We start from the raw sequence: 17269 nt of genomic DNA on the forward strand, positions 1-17269 counted from the left end.
ATGTTCAGAGCACTTTTGCCAACAAGGGGTAGCAGGGTCCTAATGAAGCCAGGGAGCTGGGCACAGTGGGGCCCACCTGTCACTCCATTGGCTCGGGAGGCTGAGGCAGGAGGATCGTGAGGTCAAACCAGCCTCAGCTACTTAGCAGGGCTCTAAGCAACTCAGTGAAAATCTGTGAAAAAAAAGTTCCTCTTGAGCTATTTACTGCCTCCCAGTTCTTGGAGACTCCTGGGTGTGATCGTCCATCAACGTAAGCCAGCACCCTCAAAATGCTGGTCACTGAAAGGAACCTCAATTTCAGGGGCACCGTGGAAGGGTGAAAAGATCTTTGTCAATGACCAGGCGAGAGGCCCAGGGTTTTAGGTGTCGGCCAAGCTTCTTATTCTCACTGCATGACGCACATGAAAGCCATTTCGAAGGACGAGGACATGGAACTTCACCATGAGGAAAGTGACGGACCGGGACATAGGGTCGTGGATAAGAAAAAGAAATTTAAAATAGGAATCAGTGATAACTTATAGAGAATCGTGAGTGTACACAATTTCACATAAATCACACTCATATACACATGTGGTTTAAATAGCTAAGGAATGGGCATCTATCACCCAGTGACTAGATTAATAAAATGTGGTTCCATATGGAATACTACTCAGCTGTAAAAAAGAATGCAACAGAAGAGTGAATACGGATAATAATAATCTTTTGTCCATTTAAAAAAAAAAAAAAAAAAAACTACCAGAAAGGGTTTCTCTTTGCTCTTTTTTTCTTTGGTAAAAGGGCAAACTCAGGTGACAAATAGATATGTCTAGACATTTTTTTGCCATTTTCAAAAACAGTTTGGCCCCGTTCGAAGACAGTTTGAGGCAGCCCAAGAATACAACACCCAGTACCTTTCATTTCCCCCCAGATAACTGAGAATATGGGGGCTCAAGTTGAGCACCCGTCTGACTTCGTGATTTCTTGAGGATGAAGTAGGAGAGAGAGAGAGAGAGAGAGAGAGAGAGAGAGAGAGAGAGATACAGAGGCATTTGCTGGTGAGATGTTTATTTCTGGAAATAGAAAACCATTTTCTTTCTTTTCTCTCTTCTTATGAAGCCCAGTTTTGGGGTTGGTGACCAAAGAGAAACACAGGATCTCTCTCTCTCTCTCTCTTTCATTTCCAGTGCAGCCAAGGGAGGCCGGTGTGTGTCCTAAGATTTAGCGTCCAGGAAGAGCACTGAACAATTTTGTCTAGAATCTCTATTTTAAGCTCCTCCTCACCTTGACGCTCGGCTTGGGTAACCTTGAGACTTCTGATGGGTGGAAAATGAGACTGGGTTGTGCGGTTGTTCTACGAAAAAAGAAAAAAAATGCAACAGAGGCGTAGATTTGAACAAGAACCTCTTATCAACATTCGATATATGCATTATATATATATATATATATATATTCAATATTCAATCTACATATTCAATATATATATATATATATATATATATATATATATATATATATATATACATTTTAAATGAGCACCTAGTAATTGCACCCAGGTATGGGGTGCAGTGGGATAATTTGATACATCTGTGCTATCAGCTATTTACGCCCAAGTCCTTAGTAAATTTTCCTGCACATGATGATCACAACTCGAGTTTTATGCGGTTTTGCAAAAGGTGAAGTAATTTGATACCCATCACCTCATTCAAAGTCACGCATTAAAGGAGCTTTGCTAACCTCATCTGCTTTTCTTGGGGGGCTTGGGTAGATACCGGGGATTGAACTCAGGGCCCTCGACCCCGGAGCCCCCTCCCCAGCCCTATTTTACATTTTATTTAGAGACAGGGTCTCACGGAGTTGCTTCGGGCCTCGCTTTGGCTGAGGCTGGCTTTGAACTCATGATCCTCCTGCCTCAGCCTCCTGAGCCACTGGGATAACAAGAGAACAATGTGTTTGGAATGAGCCCCTGTTAAAGGATTTATGAGCATCATGTAATATTCATGAAACAATGTCTTGTAAGTCATCTTTTCTTGTGTGCATTTCACAATATCCTGCCTAGTATGAAGGTTCAAAAATATGACTGCCTTTTTTCTTTAAAAATAAAAAAGCATTCTTTTTAATTTCTTTTTATTTATTTATTTATTATTATTATTATTATTATTTTTTTTTTTGCAGTACTGGAGATTGAATCCTGCTGCATCCCCTGCTCTTTTTATATTTTATTTTTTGAGACATGTTCTTGCCAAGTAGCCTTGTCTCTCTAACTGGTCCAGGCTGGGTTTGAACTCATGATCCTCCTGCCTCAGCCTCCCCGGTCACTGCAATTACTGGGGTGCAAATAAGTAAAAGGAGGAGATAAAACCCATGCACCAGTTATGTCTTCTGGGACACACCTAATTGGATGGTGAAAAAAATATGAACTCTGTTCAAATGACTTGCAAGATTCTAATTAAGAATACATTTAATGAGGGCAGGGGACCCTTCAAAAAATTCTCCAGTAAAAAATCCCCCTAAGTTATGCAGCAGTTTTAAAAAAAAGTCCTTTTATTTTTGGTCTTGATCTTCACGGTGGGTTTTCAACTGAACACTGAGACCCTGACTGCATAAAAAAATACAAATCACATTTCTGCAAAATCGTTTTGCAACCAGTAGCCTGAGATGCATCCTTCAGTCTATGGGGAGAGACTCCATCACCCCAAACCTCCCCGTTTGCATAACCCGAAACTCCCCTTCCACCTAGTCCTGACGTCTGAGTTTCCAAACTTTGCCCGTTTTGCAAAGCTTTGCAGAGCGCGCGGGCCTACTGTGTGCAGGGAAATCAAAAAGCAACCGAACAGAAGCCTCTCTGGGGCTGGCCTGCAGGGGGCGCTGTGCTCTGCAAGGGCCCTATCCACAGAGGCACCGTCTAGAATGGCCCAGAGGGCATTAGGGCAGGCGGATAAGGTCAAGAGCCAAAAAATGATTTATCGCGTGAGGTTTTGCATGTCTGGAGGTGGAGCCGGAGATGACACAGCCTGGCCCTGTGCCCTGGAGCCCAGGGAAGGAGTCTGTGTTCATAGCACGTGTGTGTGTGTGTGTGTGTGAGTGTGTGTGTGTGTGTGTTGGAAAACCGACTTGGGAAGAAGAGAGGGCTTGCAATCCCACCCTTCTGGCTGGTTTCCATCCATAAGCATCAAAATATCTCTGATGGGGCTGGGAACAGGGGTGTACAACTGTCATCCCAGACGCTGTGGAGGCTGAGGCAGGAGGATCCCAAGTTTATAGCCAGCCTCAGCCAAGGGGAGGCCCTAAGGTCTGCAGGGATCCCCGTGTCGACAAACCCAGTCCTGAGTCTGCAGATAAGGACATGGGCATCTCAGCACAGTCCCTTCCTGTCTATCAGCGGCCCCCGGTGCTGACCCCACAGCTTCCTTTCCAAGAAGCTCTGGACCTGCAGCCCTGCCTGGCCTCCAGGCACAGTCTCCGCCACAGGCTCCGCCACCTTCCTCCCAAACCTCCTGTGACCTGCAGGGGAAATGCAGGTGGGAAGTCACGTCCCTGACGCAGACCAGGTCCCAGGACCCAGGGGGACAAGGATCCTTCCTCCAACCCTAAAATCTGCAAGAACAGGTTCCACTGAGAACCAGGCAGCAGGGGCCAGGGTGACCCAGAGTGGCCATGGCCCTGGGGACTGGAGAACCAGATGTCACCCTGCTGTCCGTCAAAGTCAGGAGGGGACCTGGGCAGAGCTCTGGGAACTTCCCTGGGACCCCAATAGAACTGGAGGGCAGGAGGGGCACGCTGTCCCTGTCCTCTCTGAGAGGAACCCTCTGTCCCTCGAGAGTGTCCCCTTCCCCTTTCTATCCCTTTAATACACCCCTGCACAATTCTTTTTTTTTTTTTTAAAGCATTGTGCAAAACATGTCCGTGATGACGCTGTGACATTGCAGGACACCTCCCTGCCCGGAAACACTAATGAGTAATTGCTCATTTAAACTATAAATAATTGCTCATTAAACACTAATGAATAATGCCTCCAGGTCCCAGCGTCCCCTGGAACCCCAGCTCATCTGCCCCAGAATGTGCCAGACACATCTGCTTCTGTGTGACCTTGTTTCCATGCCGACCTTGGCAGCTGTCTTGCTCCGGGGGAGTTCCTAACCCCCTCTGACCAGGAGAGTGGGGTTCCCTCGGGTGCAAAGAAAAAAAATCCCTGCAGGAAGACGAGGTGGGGCGTCCGTGTGCGCCTCCTGCTGGACAGAGGGTGATTTGCAGTTTTAGACACTCTTCGTCGAGCGGCTTCCTGGTCCTTGGTTTCTTCCATTTGGAAAAATATCAGGCAGTGGACGCCTCTGAGTGACCGTCCGTGCAACTAATTAAACACGCAGGATGCTTTAGGGGGAAAAATTTTAAAAAGATGCGTGATTTTTGCTTCTGCCAAGGTGACTCTCCATCTTGCCGTGAAGTGACCTGAATACATCACGGGAGAGACACTTTTTTTTTTTTCCAGGTCGAATTGTTTTGCAGTGTTCAAGAAAATGGGGGAGGAGACAGGGTCGCTGATGGTCCTGCTGTGGAAGAGGCCAAATTTGCCTGGTCTGCATCTCCCAAGGGGGAGTTGGTCATGTGATGGTCTTTAGCAAAAATCTAAACTGTCACCTGAGAGAATCCTCCTTGTTTTAAATGTTAAGAGCGACCTTTCCTGATATCGGGGGGACAGTTGGGGAGATGTGAACAGGAGTTGAGGGTTTGGAGTGTGATTAAAGCACCAGATTTTTTTGCATTTATCTGAAGTGATCTGTTCTGATTAGCTCTCCGTGACAGTGGACTGCACTTGGACACGTCCTACATAGATGGAGTGTCACTTCTCCTCCTTCTGGATGCACATCGTGTAGAATCACCCTGCTCCCGTGGTCATATATGCACCCAGGGTCACAATGTCCCATCCATTCTACTGTCCTCCCTACCCAGTACCCCTCCCCTCCCTTCACGCCCCTCTGCCTAATCCAAAGCACCTCTGTTCTTCCATAACCCCCTACCTTATTGTGAATTAGTATGCACACATCAGAGAACGCATTTGGCCTGGGTTCTTGGGGATTGGCTTATTTCACTTAGTATGGTAGTCTCCTGCAAATACCATAATGCCATTCTTCTTCATGGCTGAGTACTATTCCATCCTGTACGTGTACCACGTTTTCTGTATCCATTCATCTATCGAGGGACACCTAGGTGGGTTCCACAGCTTAGCTATTATGAATTGAGCTGCTATAAACATAGATGTGGCTGTGTCACTGTAGTGTGCTGATTTTCAGTCCTTTGGGTATAAACTGGGGGGTGGGATAGCTGGGTCACATGGTGGTTCCATTTCCAGTTTTCCGAGGAATCTCCAACCTGTTTTCCAGAGTGATCGCACCAATTTTGCAGTCCCACCAGCAACGTACGAGTGAGCCTTGTCCCCACGTCCTCGCCAATATTTATTGTTACTTGTATTCATTGTCCCAATTGCCGTTCTGACTTGGGTGAGACGAAATCTCCCTGTACTCTGAATCTGCATGTCTCTAACTCCCAGAGGTAACACCAAAAAAAAAAAAAAAGTAAATAACCCCGTCAATAACTGAACTAAGGATCTGAGCAGACCCTTCACAGAAGAAATGCAATCAACAATACGTAAAAATAATAAAAAAAAAAAAGTGTTCAAGACGCACAGGGCGCAGGTGCTTGCTGTGATTGACAGGCGGGTCTCCTCCCTGCAGGCTTCCTGAGCACGGGGGACCAGGCAGCCAAGGGCAACTACGGGCTCCTGGACCAGATCCAGGCCCTGCGGTGGATCGAGGAGAACGTGGGAGCCTTCGGAGGGGATCCCAAGAGAGTGACCATCTTCGGCTCCGGGGCCGGAGCTTCCTGCGTGAGCCTCCTGACCTTGTCTCACTACTCGGAAGGTAATATGAAGGTGACCCCCGGGGCGGGGAGGGCGGGGGGATCTGCAGGAGCACTTGGTCCAATGACAGTCCTCTGTCACTATCTAGGGGAGCCCTGTTTGCATATGTCAAAACTGTCCTATCCTCAGTCCCTTATGTAAAATGGCATTTATTATCCTTAAATAGTGACAAATACAAATTCACAGATCACCTTTTTTTCGGGAAGTTGCATACCAGGGATTGAACTCGGGGACCCTCGACCCCTGAGCCCCGTCCCCAGCCCGATTTTGCATTTTATTTAGAGACAGGGTCTCCCTGAGTTGCTGACGGCCTCGCTTTGGCGGAGGCTGGCTTTGAACTCACCATCCTCCTGCCTCAGCCTCTAGGGCTGCTGGGATCCCAAGTGTGCACCACCAGGTCCGGCTCTCGTAGCATTTTTAACTTCTCGTTTTAACTTATAAATGCCTCGAATAGGTCAAATAATGACACATGATTTTCCTCCAGGGCTCTCGAACACGTCGCTCTTGAGCGGCAAACACTCGAGTCAGTGCAGTCCACCGCAGTGCGCATTTCTGACAGAAAGGGGTCCCCAGGTGCCTTTGAGTGACACATTAGGCAGCTTCACGCCCCAATCCCATGTAGTCTCCGGGCCGTCGTCCAAGCTTTCCAACCTCATCCTCCTGACAGCCATCATATCCCCGCACTCTTTGATGGCTTCCTTGTCCTTCAAAACCGACAGGGCATGCACCTCCGCACCTGGTCACAGCTCCGTCCCTCCCGCTGCACGGAGAGCTGAGCGCACCTAGAATTCTGCTCCTGCAACTGCCCAGGCCTTTCCAAATTTGCCTCGGAGTCAGGCATTTTTTTTTTTTTTTTTATTTCTGATGGGACAAAACAAACCTCACAAAACTCAGTTTTGCATGGAAACGAGTGGATCAATTTAAAAAAAAAGATAGTTGGAGACCCATTGAAGATTTCTGCAAGCGTAGCTCATTTATTTATTCCATGAGAAATATAAAAGCCTAATATCTTTCAACCAAAGACAGGAACACACATGCTCCCCTGAATTCTCGCTCTGAATCAGATTCCAGTGTCTTCATTATTATCATTTTATTTTTATTTTTATTATTTTTAATTTTTTTCTCCGGCGCAGTCCTGAAGTCCTGCTTGTGAGCAATGCAAGCTCTTTGGACCTCATGCGTGGGCAGAGCATGCGTTTGGGGGGGAAGGCGGATACCAGGGAGCGTCTTTACGCACGTGCATGAAGCCAAATCTGCAAAAAAATAAATAAATGCATAAAAGTAAAATAGAATCCATGAAACTGTGCAGAGATAAACTGCATTTTTTTTCTCCCTTCTCTCTCTATATATTTTTTAATCTGGAGATATACCCGTGCAGAAAAGCCATGGCGCAGAGCTCTGCGGATGCATCGTGCGTCCTCACTCCGGTGCGCACGGGCTCCGCTGCGTGGTGCCGGGTGCAAACCTTTGCGCGCCCCCAGGGACAGTAGCAGCATCCTCCTCCACCGCCTGGAGAAAGGGGACCTCCCTCCCGCGCGCGCTCTCTCACTGGCTGGCGTCTCTGTGCTTGCCCCCGCAGGTCTGTTCCAAAAGGCCATCATCCAGAGCGGCACGGCGCTGTCCAGCTGGGCCGTCAACTACCAGCCGGCCAAGTACACGCGCCTCCTGGCCGACAAGGTGGGCTGCAACATGCTGGACACGACGGACCTGGTGGAGTGCCTGCGCAACAAGAACCACAAGGAGCTCATCCAGCAGGCCATCACGCCGGCCACCTACCACATCGCCTTCGGCCCCGTCATCGACGGCGACGTGATCCCGGACGACCCCCAGATCCTCATGGAGCAGGGCGAGTTCCTCAACTACGACATCATGCTGGGCGTCAACCAGGGCGAGGGCCTCAAGTTCGTGGACGGCATCGTGGACAACGAGGACGGGGTGACCCCCAACGACTTCGACTTCTCCGTGTCCAACTTCGTCGACAACCTGTACGGCTACCCCGAGGGCAAGGACACGCTGCGCGAGACCATCAAGTTCATGTACACCGACTGGGCCGACAAGGAGAACCCCGAGACGCGCAGGAAGACCCTGGTGGCCCTCTTCACCGACCACCAGTGGGTGGCCCCCGCCGTGGCCACCGCCGACCTGCACGCCCAGTACGGCTCGCCCACCTACTTCTACGCCTTCTACCACCACTGCCAGAGCGAGATGAAGCCCAGCTGGGCCGACTCGGCCCACGGCGACGAGGTCCCCTACGTCTTCGGGATCCCCATGATCGGGCCCACGGAGCTCTTCAGCTGCAACTTCTCCAAGAACGACGTCATGCTGAGCGCCGTGGTCATGACCTACTGGACCAACTTCGCCAAAACCGGGTAGGTGCCGCCTCCTCCTCCTCCTCCTCCTCCTCCTCGGCTGGACTCCTTCTCACACCTGTACCCCCAAATCATTTCCTTGACTTGTGCAATATGATCCCAGCGTGGTAGTACACGCCTGTCATCCTCCCGGAGGCTGAGGGAGGAGGATTGCAAATGGGAGGCCACGGCCTCAACCACTTAGCGAGGCCCTGAGCCATTTACCAGACTCTATCCCAAAGTGAAAATTTAAAAGGGCTGGGGGTGTGGCTCGGTGGTTAAGCACCCCTGGATTCAGCCAATCTCTGGCACTATATCTATGTATCTATTTATTTATATTTTACATTTTTTTCTCATATCGGTATATTTACATAATTCTCTATATATTCTACCTGAGAGTGCTTGGTGCTTATTGAAAAGTCCTCCAATTTGTGCTTGCTGGTGCAGGATTGGCAGATTTTTGATTATTGATTTCTGAGCTGACGGCAGAATTTCAAACCTAGCCCTGACCTGATCTCTTTTGTTAAATAAAAGGATTCTTTGAAACGTGTCGGTCACGTTGGCAACTGACCTTACCGATATTTTAGAATCTTGTTTTCAAGGTGGAGTGAGATACTTTAAACCCAGGAACGAAGTAAACCTCGTGATAATTACAAAGGTGTATCAACATAGGTTTTCTGTATCTTTATGTATTGAGTAGACATATGTGACTGTATGTGATTTAGATGTCTGTTGTGTATACATGTGGGTGCCTATATATGCCTATATAAACATATGTAGATGTGTGTGTGCATACACACAAACTCACAAACACACATACACAAATTTATATATCCATTTCTCTTATAGAAAGTTCACTGCAGGAAGCCCCCCCACAATGAGCAGATTCTGAAGACTCGCCCCCCCCCCCAAGTCCCTTTTATAAAATGACACAATATCGACATGCAACCTGTCCACATTGTCTGATGCCCTTTAAATATTTTCTGGATGACAGATATAACGACGGAAAATTCTGCAAACACCCAGGTTCTCTTTTTAAATATTTATTTTTTGGTTGTAGTTGGACACAGTATCTTTATTTTATTTACTTATTTTTATGTGGTGCTGAGGATCGAACCCACGGCCTCTCACGTGGGAGGTGGGCGCTCTACCTCTGAGCCACGATCCCAGCCCCAAAACACAGGTTTTCTTCCAAATTATTTTTACTCGTGATTGCTTGAATCCGTGGATATAGAAATCACAGATGGCCACCAAGATTTTTCTATGTCCTAAATATATAGATAGACGATAATAGATAATAAATAGACATGCACTTGTACTTTATTATATTCAGTATTTATCTTTTTAACACTATAGATGCAATTTTATATTTTTATGCATAGAATATATATTCAAATTTTTATTTATAAATATATACTGAACTGCCTACAAAAATAGGTAGAGATGTAGATATACTTTGGTATAGGTAGTACATCTTTTTTATTTTATTTTTTTGGATACCACGGATTGAACGCAAACTCAGAGCACTTTACCCTGAGCCACCTCCCCAGCCCTATTTTGTGTTTTATTTAGAGACAGGGCCTCACTGAGTTGCTTAAGGCCTCCCTAAGTTGTTGAGGCTGGCCTCCAACTTGCTATCCTCCGGACTCGGCCTCCCCAGCCTCTTGGATTACAGGCCTATGCCACCCTGCGCAGTTTCATACATTATTTACTTTGTACCAAAAAGTCCTATCTTAATCCTCATTAAAAGAGCCTACTTCTTGTCTCTTACACGTTTCAAAAAATCACCTTTGTGTGCTTTCCCTAAAGGCAAAGTCAGAGTCATTTATCATATGTTTAATTGACCCAGTGAAGAAGAATGAAACCCAAATAAAGCCATTAAATTCTCATTAGCTGTCCCTGCTGCTGATATGTCTGAGGATGAGGTTGGTGCTTTCACTATTTAAAAAAAAAAAAAAAAAAAAAAACATTATAATAAAGAGGAAGAAAGGAAAGATGCATGCCAGAGAAGTTGGAAGGACACTTCATTTCTTGTGTGCAAAGAAATGAAGGAGGGAAGGCTTCTTAAACTGTTGGGCACACACCTGTGATCCCAGCTGCTTGGGAGGCTGAGGCAGGAGGATCGAGAGTTCAAAGCCAGCCTCCGCCAAAGCGAGGCCCTGAGCAACTCAGGGAGACCCTGTCTCTCAATAAAATGCAAAATAGGGCTGGGGACGGGGCTCAGGGGTCGAGTGCCCCTGAGTGCAATCCCCAGTCCCCCACTCCAAAAAAAAAAAAATAATAATAAAATATATGACACAGTTGGTGCTTCTAGCAGAAGTGAGAAATGAGGTCCTGGTGAAGCTATAAATCTAAAAACACTGGTTGGGACCAAAATGGCCATAGCCAATCCTACATTTTTTTCCCTTTTAATTAATTAATTTTTAAAATTAGAGACAGGGCTTCGCTAATTTGCTGAGGCCGGCCTCCAACTTGCAATCCTCCTGCCTCAGCCTTCCAAGTCGTGGGGACGACAGGCGTGCACCCCTGCACCCGGTTTGCTCTTTTTTTTTTTTTTTATACCGAATCACATAGTAGGTCCTCAGACCTGTGGTAGACCACCTGCCTGGCATGCCCAAAGCCCCTGGGGTCCATCCTCAGAACAAAATAAAGGGGTAGGCGATGAGGTGTGGACCCCAGCAAACTACACACCCCCCTCCCTCATGAAAGACTTTAAGTGCTTTTGCAATTCGAGAATGGGAAGATCTTTCTAGAATGGCCACCCAAAGCCACAGACCCATGCATCTCTTTGGAGGGGGTCAGCTGCCATCTGCCTGTGGGGATTCTTTTGGGGTCCAGGAGGTATTTCAGGCTGAGCCGACATCGCCCCCTGGTGTCCGGGAGGAGTTACTGAGCCACCTGGTGAAGGACAGCTGCTGCATGGATCTTATTTAAAGGGCCAGCATAGCCTCCTGCCCAGCTGAGCTGAGAGGAGGCCAGGCTCATGTATGGACCCCAGACCACAGCGTCCCTCTCTGACCGCGGAAATGCTCTGGATGTTTGCTGTCGAGATTGCATCTGGGCTCCATGGGTCTGATCTTTTGATTTTTTTTTTTTTTTTCCTCTTGGAAATTAAAGCGTTTTGGATGCAGAAGGAGAAATTGGGAAATATGAGCCCCTGGTTCTCCACTGGCCTAATGCCGTCTCTGGAGCGTCTGAGCGGGGACATGGCCCCGGGTTTGCTCAGCTCCGAGAGTTGATGGCCGTTTCACAGACCCTGCCTGTGCCTCTCGGAGACCTTTAATAGCTAGATGGTGTCGGGCTGAAGCCGGCTTATCTGGGTTTTGCAAATCCTCTGGCCTATTCTTTGAGAACGAAATAAATGTGTTTTTCTTTACCTTTGAAACATGCACTGAGTTCCTCGCCGCAGAGCCCTCGAGCCCCACAGACAGAGCACTGTTTGTCCTGGTGGCTCGGCGCTTCATAAAAGCTCTCTATCTAATAGACGCCGGGCGGCAAACTCACACCGAGGGGGGGGGAAGAGGAGGCATCTTTACCCCTTTTCATGTCTTGGGGCAACAATGAAAAAGAGAGGCCCAGCCTTTTCCTGGCAGATCCCAATTTAATAGAAAAAGACTTGAAATTCATTTTGCAAGATACATAAAAGACACATGAGGTGTCACATCGAAGCAGACATCTTCCCAAAAAACATGCAGAAAGAAAAATATAATGGATCCGAACTGGCTGATTTTTCAAACATGTAAATGTTGCTAAGTAGGTAAGAAAATTCATGATATATGGAGATAGAGATATATATGTTTGCATATATGCATACAAATATGCAGCCACACATATGCACTGTATACAGCTGGCGTTTAGTAAACAGGATATAGTGTGTTTTATTCGACTTTTCTGTTGCTGTGACCAAAATATACAATAAGAACAATTTAAAGTTTTCTTGGAGCTCATGGTATCAGATGTCTCAGTCCATACACAACTGGTTCCATGGCTCTGCCCCCAAGGGGAGGCAGAACAAGATGGCGGCAGGGCCTGGAGGAGGAGAGCAGCTCAGGACAGGGCACCAGGGAGCAGAGAGAGCTCTGTTCACCAGGGACAGGACAGAGACCCCAAAGGCACAGCCCAGGGACCCCCTCCTCCAGCCACACCCCACCTGCCTACAGTCACCACCCACTTAATCCACATCAGTGAATTAATCCACTATTTAGATCAAGGTTATCATAGTGCAAATATTTCACCTATGAACATTTTTTTTTCGTTGTCTGACACATGAGCATTGGGCGACACCTCATATCCAAACCTGAACATTGTGGTACAGTATATAAAGGTATATTGTATGCCACTTAGAGTATACAGGTGGCATATACTGTGGTACAGAGCATACAATATGCAATATTCTTGTGTACACTGTATACAGTAAACACAGGATAGAGTCTGGTCTACAATAAGGTGGCCCGAGAGCCTTCCTTCCCTGGCCATCGCTCAGGTATTCCAATAATCATATTGGAAGATGATCAATAATATTTCTTGAATTCTCCATTGTGACAAGAGTCTCATTGCTATTCTTCACCTTCATCTGTCACCTCCAAGGGTGATCATTGTGCCCACAGTGTGGGAGACTGATGGAGGGCCAGGTGGGGTCAAAAACTTGCTCACGGTGTGCAGGGCTCTAGAAAACACGAAAACTGTTTCCTGGTCATTTCCTGACTCCGTCCTCAACGGGTGTCCCATACTATCATGGTCCCCTTTCAAACAGAAACAGCAATATGGTGCCTGTCTGTGTCCGAGCCGTTTATGGAATAGCAATGCACTTTTTTTATTTGATGTTCCGTGCTAAAATCCCAGCATCTGTCCAAGGACTTCAATGTCCCTTCTTGATTGAGATAGAGAGTGCTCACTGGGTCAGCCAGAGTAGCCTCGGAAATCCAGAATCCTCTCCGTCCCTCCTGTCCACATCGGGGGATAGTTTTTATGCATTTATTTAATTATTTTTTAAGGTGATATCTCCAGTGTTCCCTGGAGATGTTTAGCGCCATTCCTGACCTATACCCCATGGAGGAACACACTCCAAAAAAAAAAATATTTCCAAGCGCTGTCCATTGTCCCTATGGGACAAATGACCCCTGGTTTGAGATGGACCATTCAAATAGATTTGAAATACCAAATTCGCCTCGAGGCATGGAATCGTCCACTTCCTTCACTGAAAGAAATTGCATGCATTGCAAAAGCAGGGAAATTGTGGGGGACAATTATCCTTCAGACCAAGAGGGACTTACCTTTGGTTTCAAAATGGTAGACGCACCTTGGATGGAAGCAGAAGGGTGCCTGGGTTGAGCTCGGCGATAATCGCGGGCCATGACCCTGTCACGGATCCCCACGTGGGGGGTCGTGCAGAGATCTGCATGCACTTGAGGGTGACCTCCTTTCGCTAACCCCTGCTCCTCTCTCCCCAGGGATCCGAACCAGCCCGTGCCCCAGGACACCAAGTTCATCCACACGAAGCCCAACCGCTTCGAGGAGGTGGCCTGGTCCAAGTACAACCCCAAGGACCAGCTGTACCTGCACATCGGCCTCAAGCCCCGGGTGAGGGATCATTACCGGGCCACCAAGGTGGCCTTCTGGCTGGAGCTGGTCCCCCACTTGCACAACTTGAACGAGATCTTCCAGTACGTGTCCACCACCACCAAAGTCCCTCCCCCGGACATGACCTCGTTCCCCTACGGCACCCGCAGGTCCCCGGCCAAGATCTGGCCCACCACCAAGCGCCCGGCCATCACGCCGGCCAACAGCCCCAAGCACAGCAAGGACTCGCACAAGACGGGGCCCGAGGACACCACGGTCCTCATCGAGACCAAGCGCGACTACTCCACCGAGCTGAGCGTCACCATCGCCGTGGGGGCCTCGCTGCTCTTCCTCAACATCCTGGCCTTCGCCGCCCTCTACTACAAGAAGGACAAGAGGCGGCACGAGACGCACCGGCGGCCCAGCCCGCAGCGCAACACCACCAACGACATCGCGCACATCCAGAACGAGGAGATCCTGTCGCTGCAGATGAAGCAGCTCGACCACGACCACGAGTGCGACTCCCTGCAGGCGCACGACACGCTGCGGCTCACCTGCCCGCCCGACTACACGCTCACCCTGCGCCGGTCCCCGGACGACATCCCACTCATGACGCCCAACACCATCACCATGATCCCCAACACGCTGACGGGCATGCAGCCGCTGCACACCTTCAACACCTTCAGCGGGGGGCAGAACAGTACCAACCTGCCCCACGGACACTCCACCACCCGCGTATAGCTGCGCGGTCCCCTCCCCCGCCCGCCCTCGGTCCGGTCCCCTGTCCCCTCCAGCCAGAGAGGGTCCCCCCCCCGTCCCCGGGGAGAAACAGAACCCAGCGCCCCCATCTCCCACCCAGGACAGGTTGGCATCCCGCAGGACTGAGGAGCGAAAAGGAAAAAAAAAAAAACAACAGAAAAAATAAAATAAAATCAAGGGTCTTCGAGGTGACCCTGCAGACGCTGGCTCCTGGAATCTACCTGTCCCCTCCCCGCCCCTCTGCATCCCCCCCCCAATCCACTTCTGACCCTGTGAAATGTGAAAAAGCATCCATTTCCGTGACCACACTGCTTTAAAGATTCCCGCCATGCCCAGGGGACGCTTGGGTGGCCCCAAGGACCTCCGAGGACCCCAACGTGACAAAAGGCAGTTGAGGTTTCTGGAACTCAGCCAAGGATATCGGATTTTTTTTTTTTTTTTAAATCACAGTTGGGGGAAAAAAAATAAAACAAAAAACGCATCCATCAATAATGTCCTTTATGTGCCACACAAGGGGACGGCGGAACCTCGGCCAAGGAAGTCCCCCCTGGGGTCCTCGGTCACCCCTTGGCACCGTCTCATGGAGAGACAGAGAGAGACAGAAGGGAGAGGAGGATTTTATTATTGAAATAAAAAGACTTCACTATGCAGGAGAATCCGTATAGTTCTGCGCAAAGCGACCCTTTTGCCCGCTGGAACTATATTTAAGAAACTTTGTACAAATCAAAAAAAAAAAAAGTGTATATAGCTGTGAGTTTAAAACACACACAAAACCAGAGGGGGGTGGTGGAGAGAAAAAAAAAGATTTAAAAACGAAAAAAAAAAAAAAGCTTTTATCGGTGTTTTTAGTTGGAAAGAGCTTTTAGCAAAAACCGTGGTTTTCATCGTGCTCTGAATGTATATAAATATATAAATATATATATACATTAGTCATTCCACCTGTTTCCTTCCCTGCAAAAAAAAAAAAAAAAAATCAAACAACAAAAAAAAAATGGCTTTTGTTCTTGATTACTTGAGGTACACAAAGACGTGGGATTTTTGATGTTTTTGTTGGTCTGACTGGTTTCGTTGGTGAAGAGGGCGGTGGTGTCTTTCAAGAGACCCTGGGCCGTCCGTCCAGGGGTGGGGGGGAGCCCGTTGCATGTCCACTCCTGGGTTGCAGAAGTGCATGCCGGGGGCGTCGGTGGCAGACCCTGGTTTGGGGGAATTTTTCTTTTTTCTGGGCACGGGTCTCGGTGCAGGCTCAATGCACACCCAGCCGCAGCGGGGACGTGGGAGAATACAAGTGTCCTTGTGTCCTCCGGGGCCCCTTTGAATCTGTTTAGGAAGATGTGCTTCCCACCCCGGGTCCCTGCCAAAAAATCAAAGAAAGCCCTCTTGGTGGGGCCTGCCCAGGGCGGTCAATACCGCACTGTTCAGCTGGGCAGCTGCAGGGCCATCTTCCCAGGAGAGGACCTGCTCAGCCTTGCTAATCCGGTGGCAGGAGGACACGTGTGTTTCTCTTGGACTCAGCGGTGAGCCTTTATTTATGAGCAAGCCAGTTTTTTTTAATCATTTTTTAAAAAGTCCCTTTTAATGTCCCTTTAAGGGATATTTTTTCGAGTGTCTCAAGATGGAAGGATAGAGTAGGAAAGATCCCTTTGTCTTTTGGTCTTAGAGGAAAACAAAAATTCATACACCCACCAAGAAACAGTAGCCAAAGATGTTGGAAGAAAACCTACCTGGGCACCGCTGGGGTTAATTCCAGAAATGCAATCTCTGATTTTAGCGTTGAGGTGGACACTCTGCCTTTAGCACCTGGCCACCTTGCAATAACAACCTTCAACTCCCCAAATCCCTGCACCGAAATCCCTGCCGTAGTGGTGTGTCCCAGCATTGAATCTGTACCTAAAAGGGAGCTCTTGGGGACACCTGCATCCCCACTATAGATCCCGATGCTGCTGTCTCCATCTGGATTTTGGAGAGCTCGGCTCTGTATATAAATATGTGAAATAGGATGACCCTCACCCCCGCACCGAGCACCTGCAAACCACATTCCCCTGTCCACAGTGAAATGTCCTGGATGAGATGTCCCCGCAATTTGTTATTATTATTATAATTTTTTTTTTTTTTGGTTTTTTTGGAAAGCTGTGCTCAGGCCATTTCTGCAAGCTCTGTATTCGCCCCAGCTGGTCCTCCTAGCAGATGGGCTCCTGTCCACTGGCTCGGATGGTCAGCCTGGATGTGGGTTGAGTCTGTCGTAGCGTGCACCCTGGTGTCTGTCCGGTACCTCCCATCGTCTTCTGGTAGCAATATGTACAGTCATGAGTCGGCTTCGTGGCCCCCGGGGTAGAGACAAAGCGTCCCCCGTGTTCCGTGGATAGACTTTTAGCTTTTACAGAGGATTATGATCCAAAAAGCAATTTAATACGTCGCGGAGGATATCTTATTTCTACGGGAAAGAGGTTATAGAGTCTTCATAGAGTTCTATGAGAGGGAAAAAAATATACTTGCTATCTATAAAAAAAAAAAGAGAAAAAAAAAGGAGAAAAAAAATAAGGAAAAAAAATACTTTCTTAGGCTTTTATTCTTGATCTTGAAAGGCACGCAGGGTTCAATGGTTCTTTGGGTTATGATTCTGCAACTTTTGTTTTTGATTTTGCCTTAAGTAATGATAGAAGATATATATGGCTGGACACATATGTATAAACTTTTCAGCAACATTTTTAAT

At 48.1% G+C, this 17269-nt stretch overlaps 1 protein-coding gene across 1 annotated transcript; it reads left to right on the top strand.

The window, feature by feature from the left end:
* Window positions 1–3633: 3633 nt before the first annotated feature.
* Window positions 3634–14541, top strand: LOC139703338 (neuroligin-4, X-linked-like). Its single transcript, XM_071606660.1, has 4 exons — window positions 3634–3681; window positions 5690–5894; window positions 7473–8262; window positions 13692–14541. The coding sequence occupies exons 1-4, from the start codon at window positions 3634–3636 to the stop codon at window positions 14539–14541; spliced, it is 1893 nt and encodes a 630-aa protein (XP_071462761.1).
* Window positions 14542–17269: the final 2728 nt, after the last annotated feature.

This window comes from Marmota flaviventris, chromosome X (assembly GCF_047511675.1).
Source record: "Marmota flaviventris isolate mMarFla1 chromosome X, mMarFla1.hap1, whole genome shotgun sequence".
NCBI classification, from domain to species: domain Eukaryota; kingdom Metazoa; phylum Chordata; class Mammalia; order Rodentia; family Sciuridae; genus Marmota; species Marmota flaviventris.

Excerpts from the sequence above, each read along its gene's own strand:
- LOC139703338 (XM_071606660.1), top strand. The coding sequence starts at position 3,634 with ATGGCCCTGGGGACTGGAGAACCAGATGTCACCCTGCTGTCCGTCAAA. Across the intron at positions 3,682-5,689 it reads TCACCCTGCTGTCCGTCAAA|GCGGGTCTCCTCCCTGCAGG; the intron begins GTCAGGAGGGGA and ends TGTGATTGACAG. Across the intron at positions 5,895-7,472 it reads CTTGTCTCACTACTCGGAAG|GTCTGTTCCAAAAGGCCATC; the intron begins GTAATATGAAGG and ends TTGCCCCCGCAG.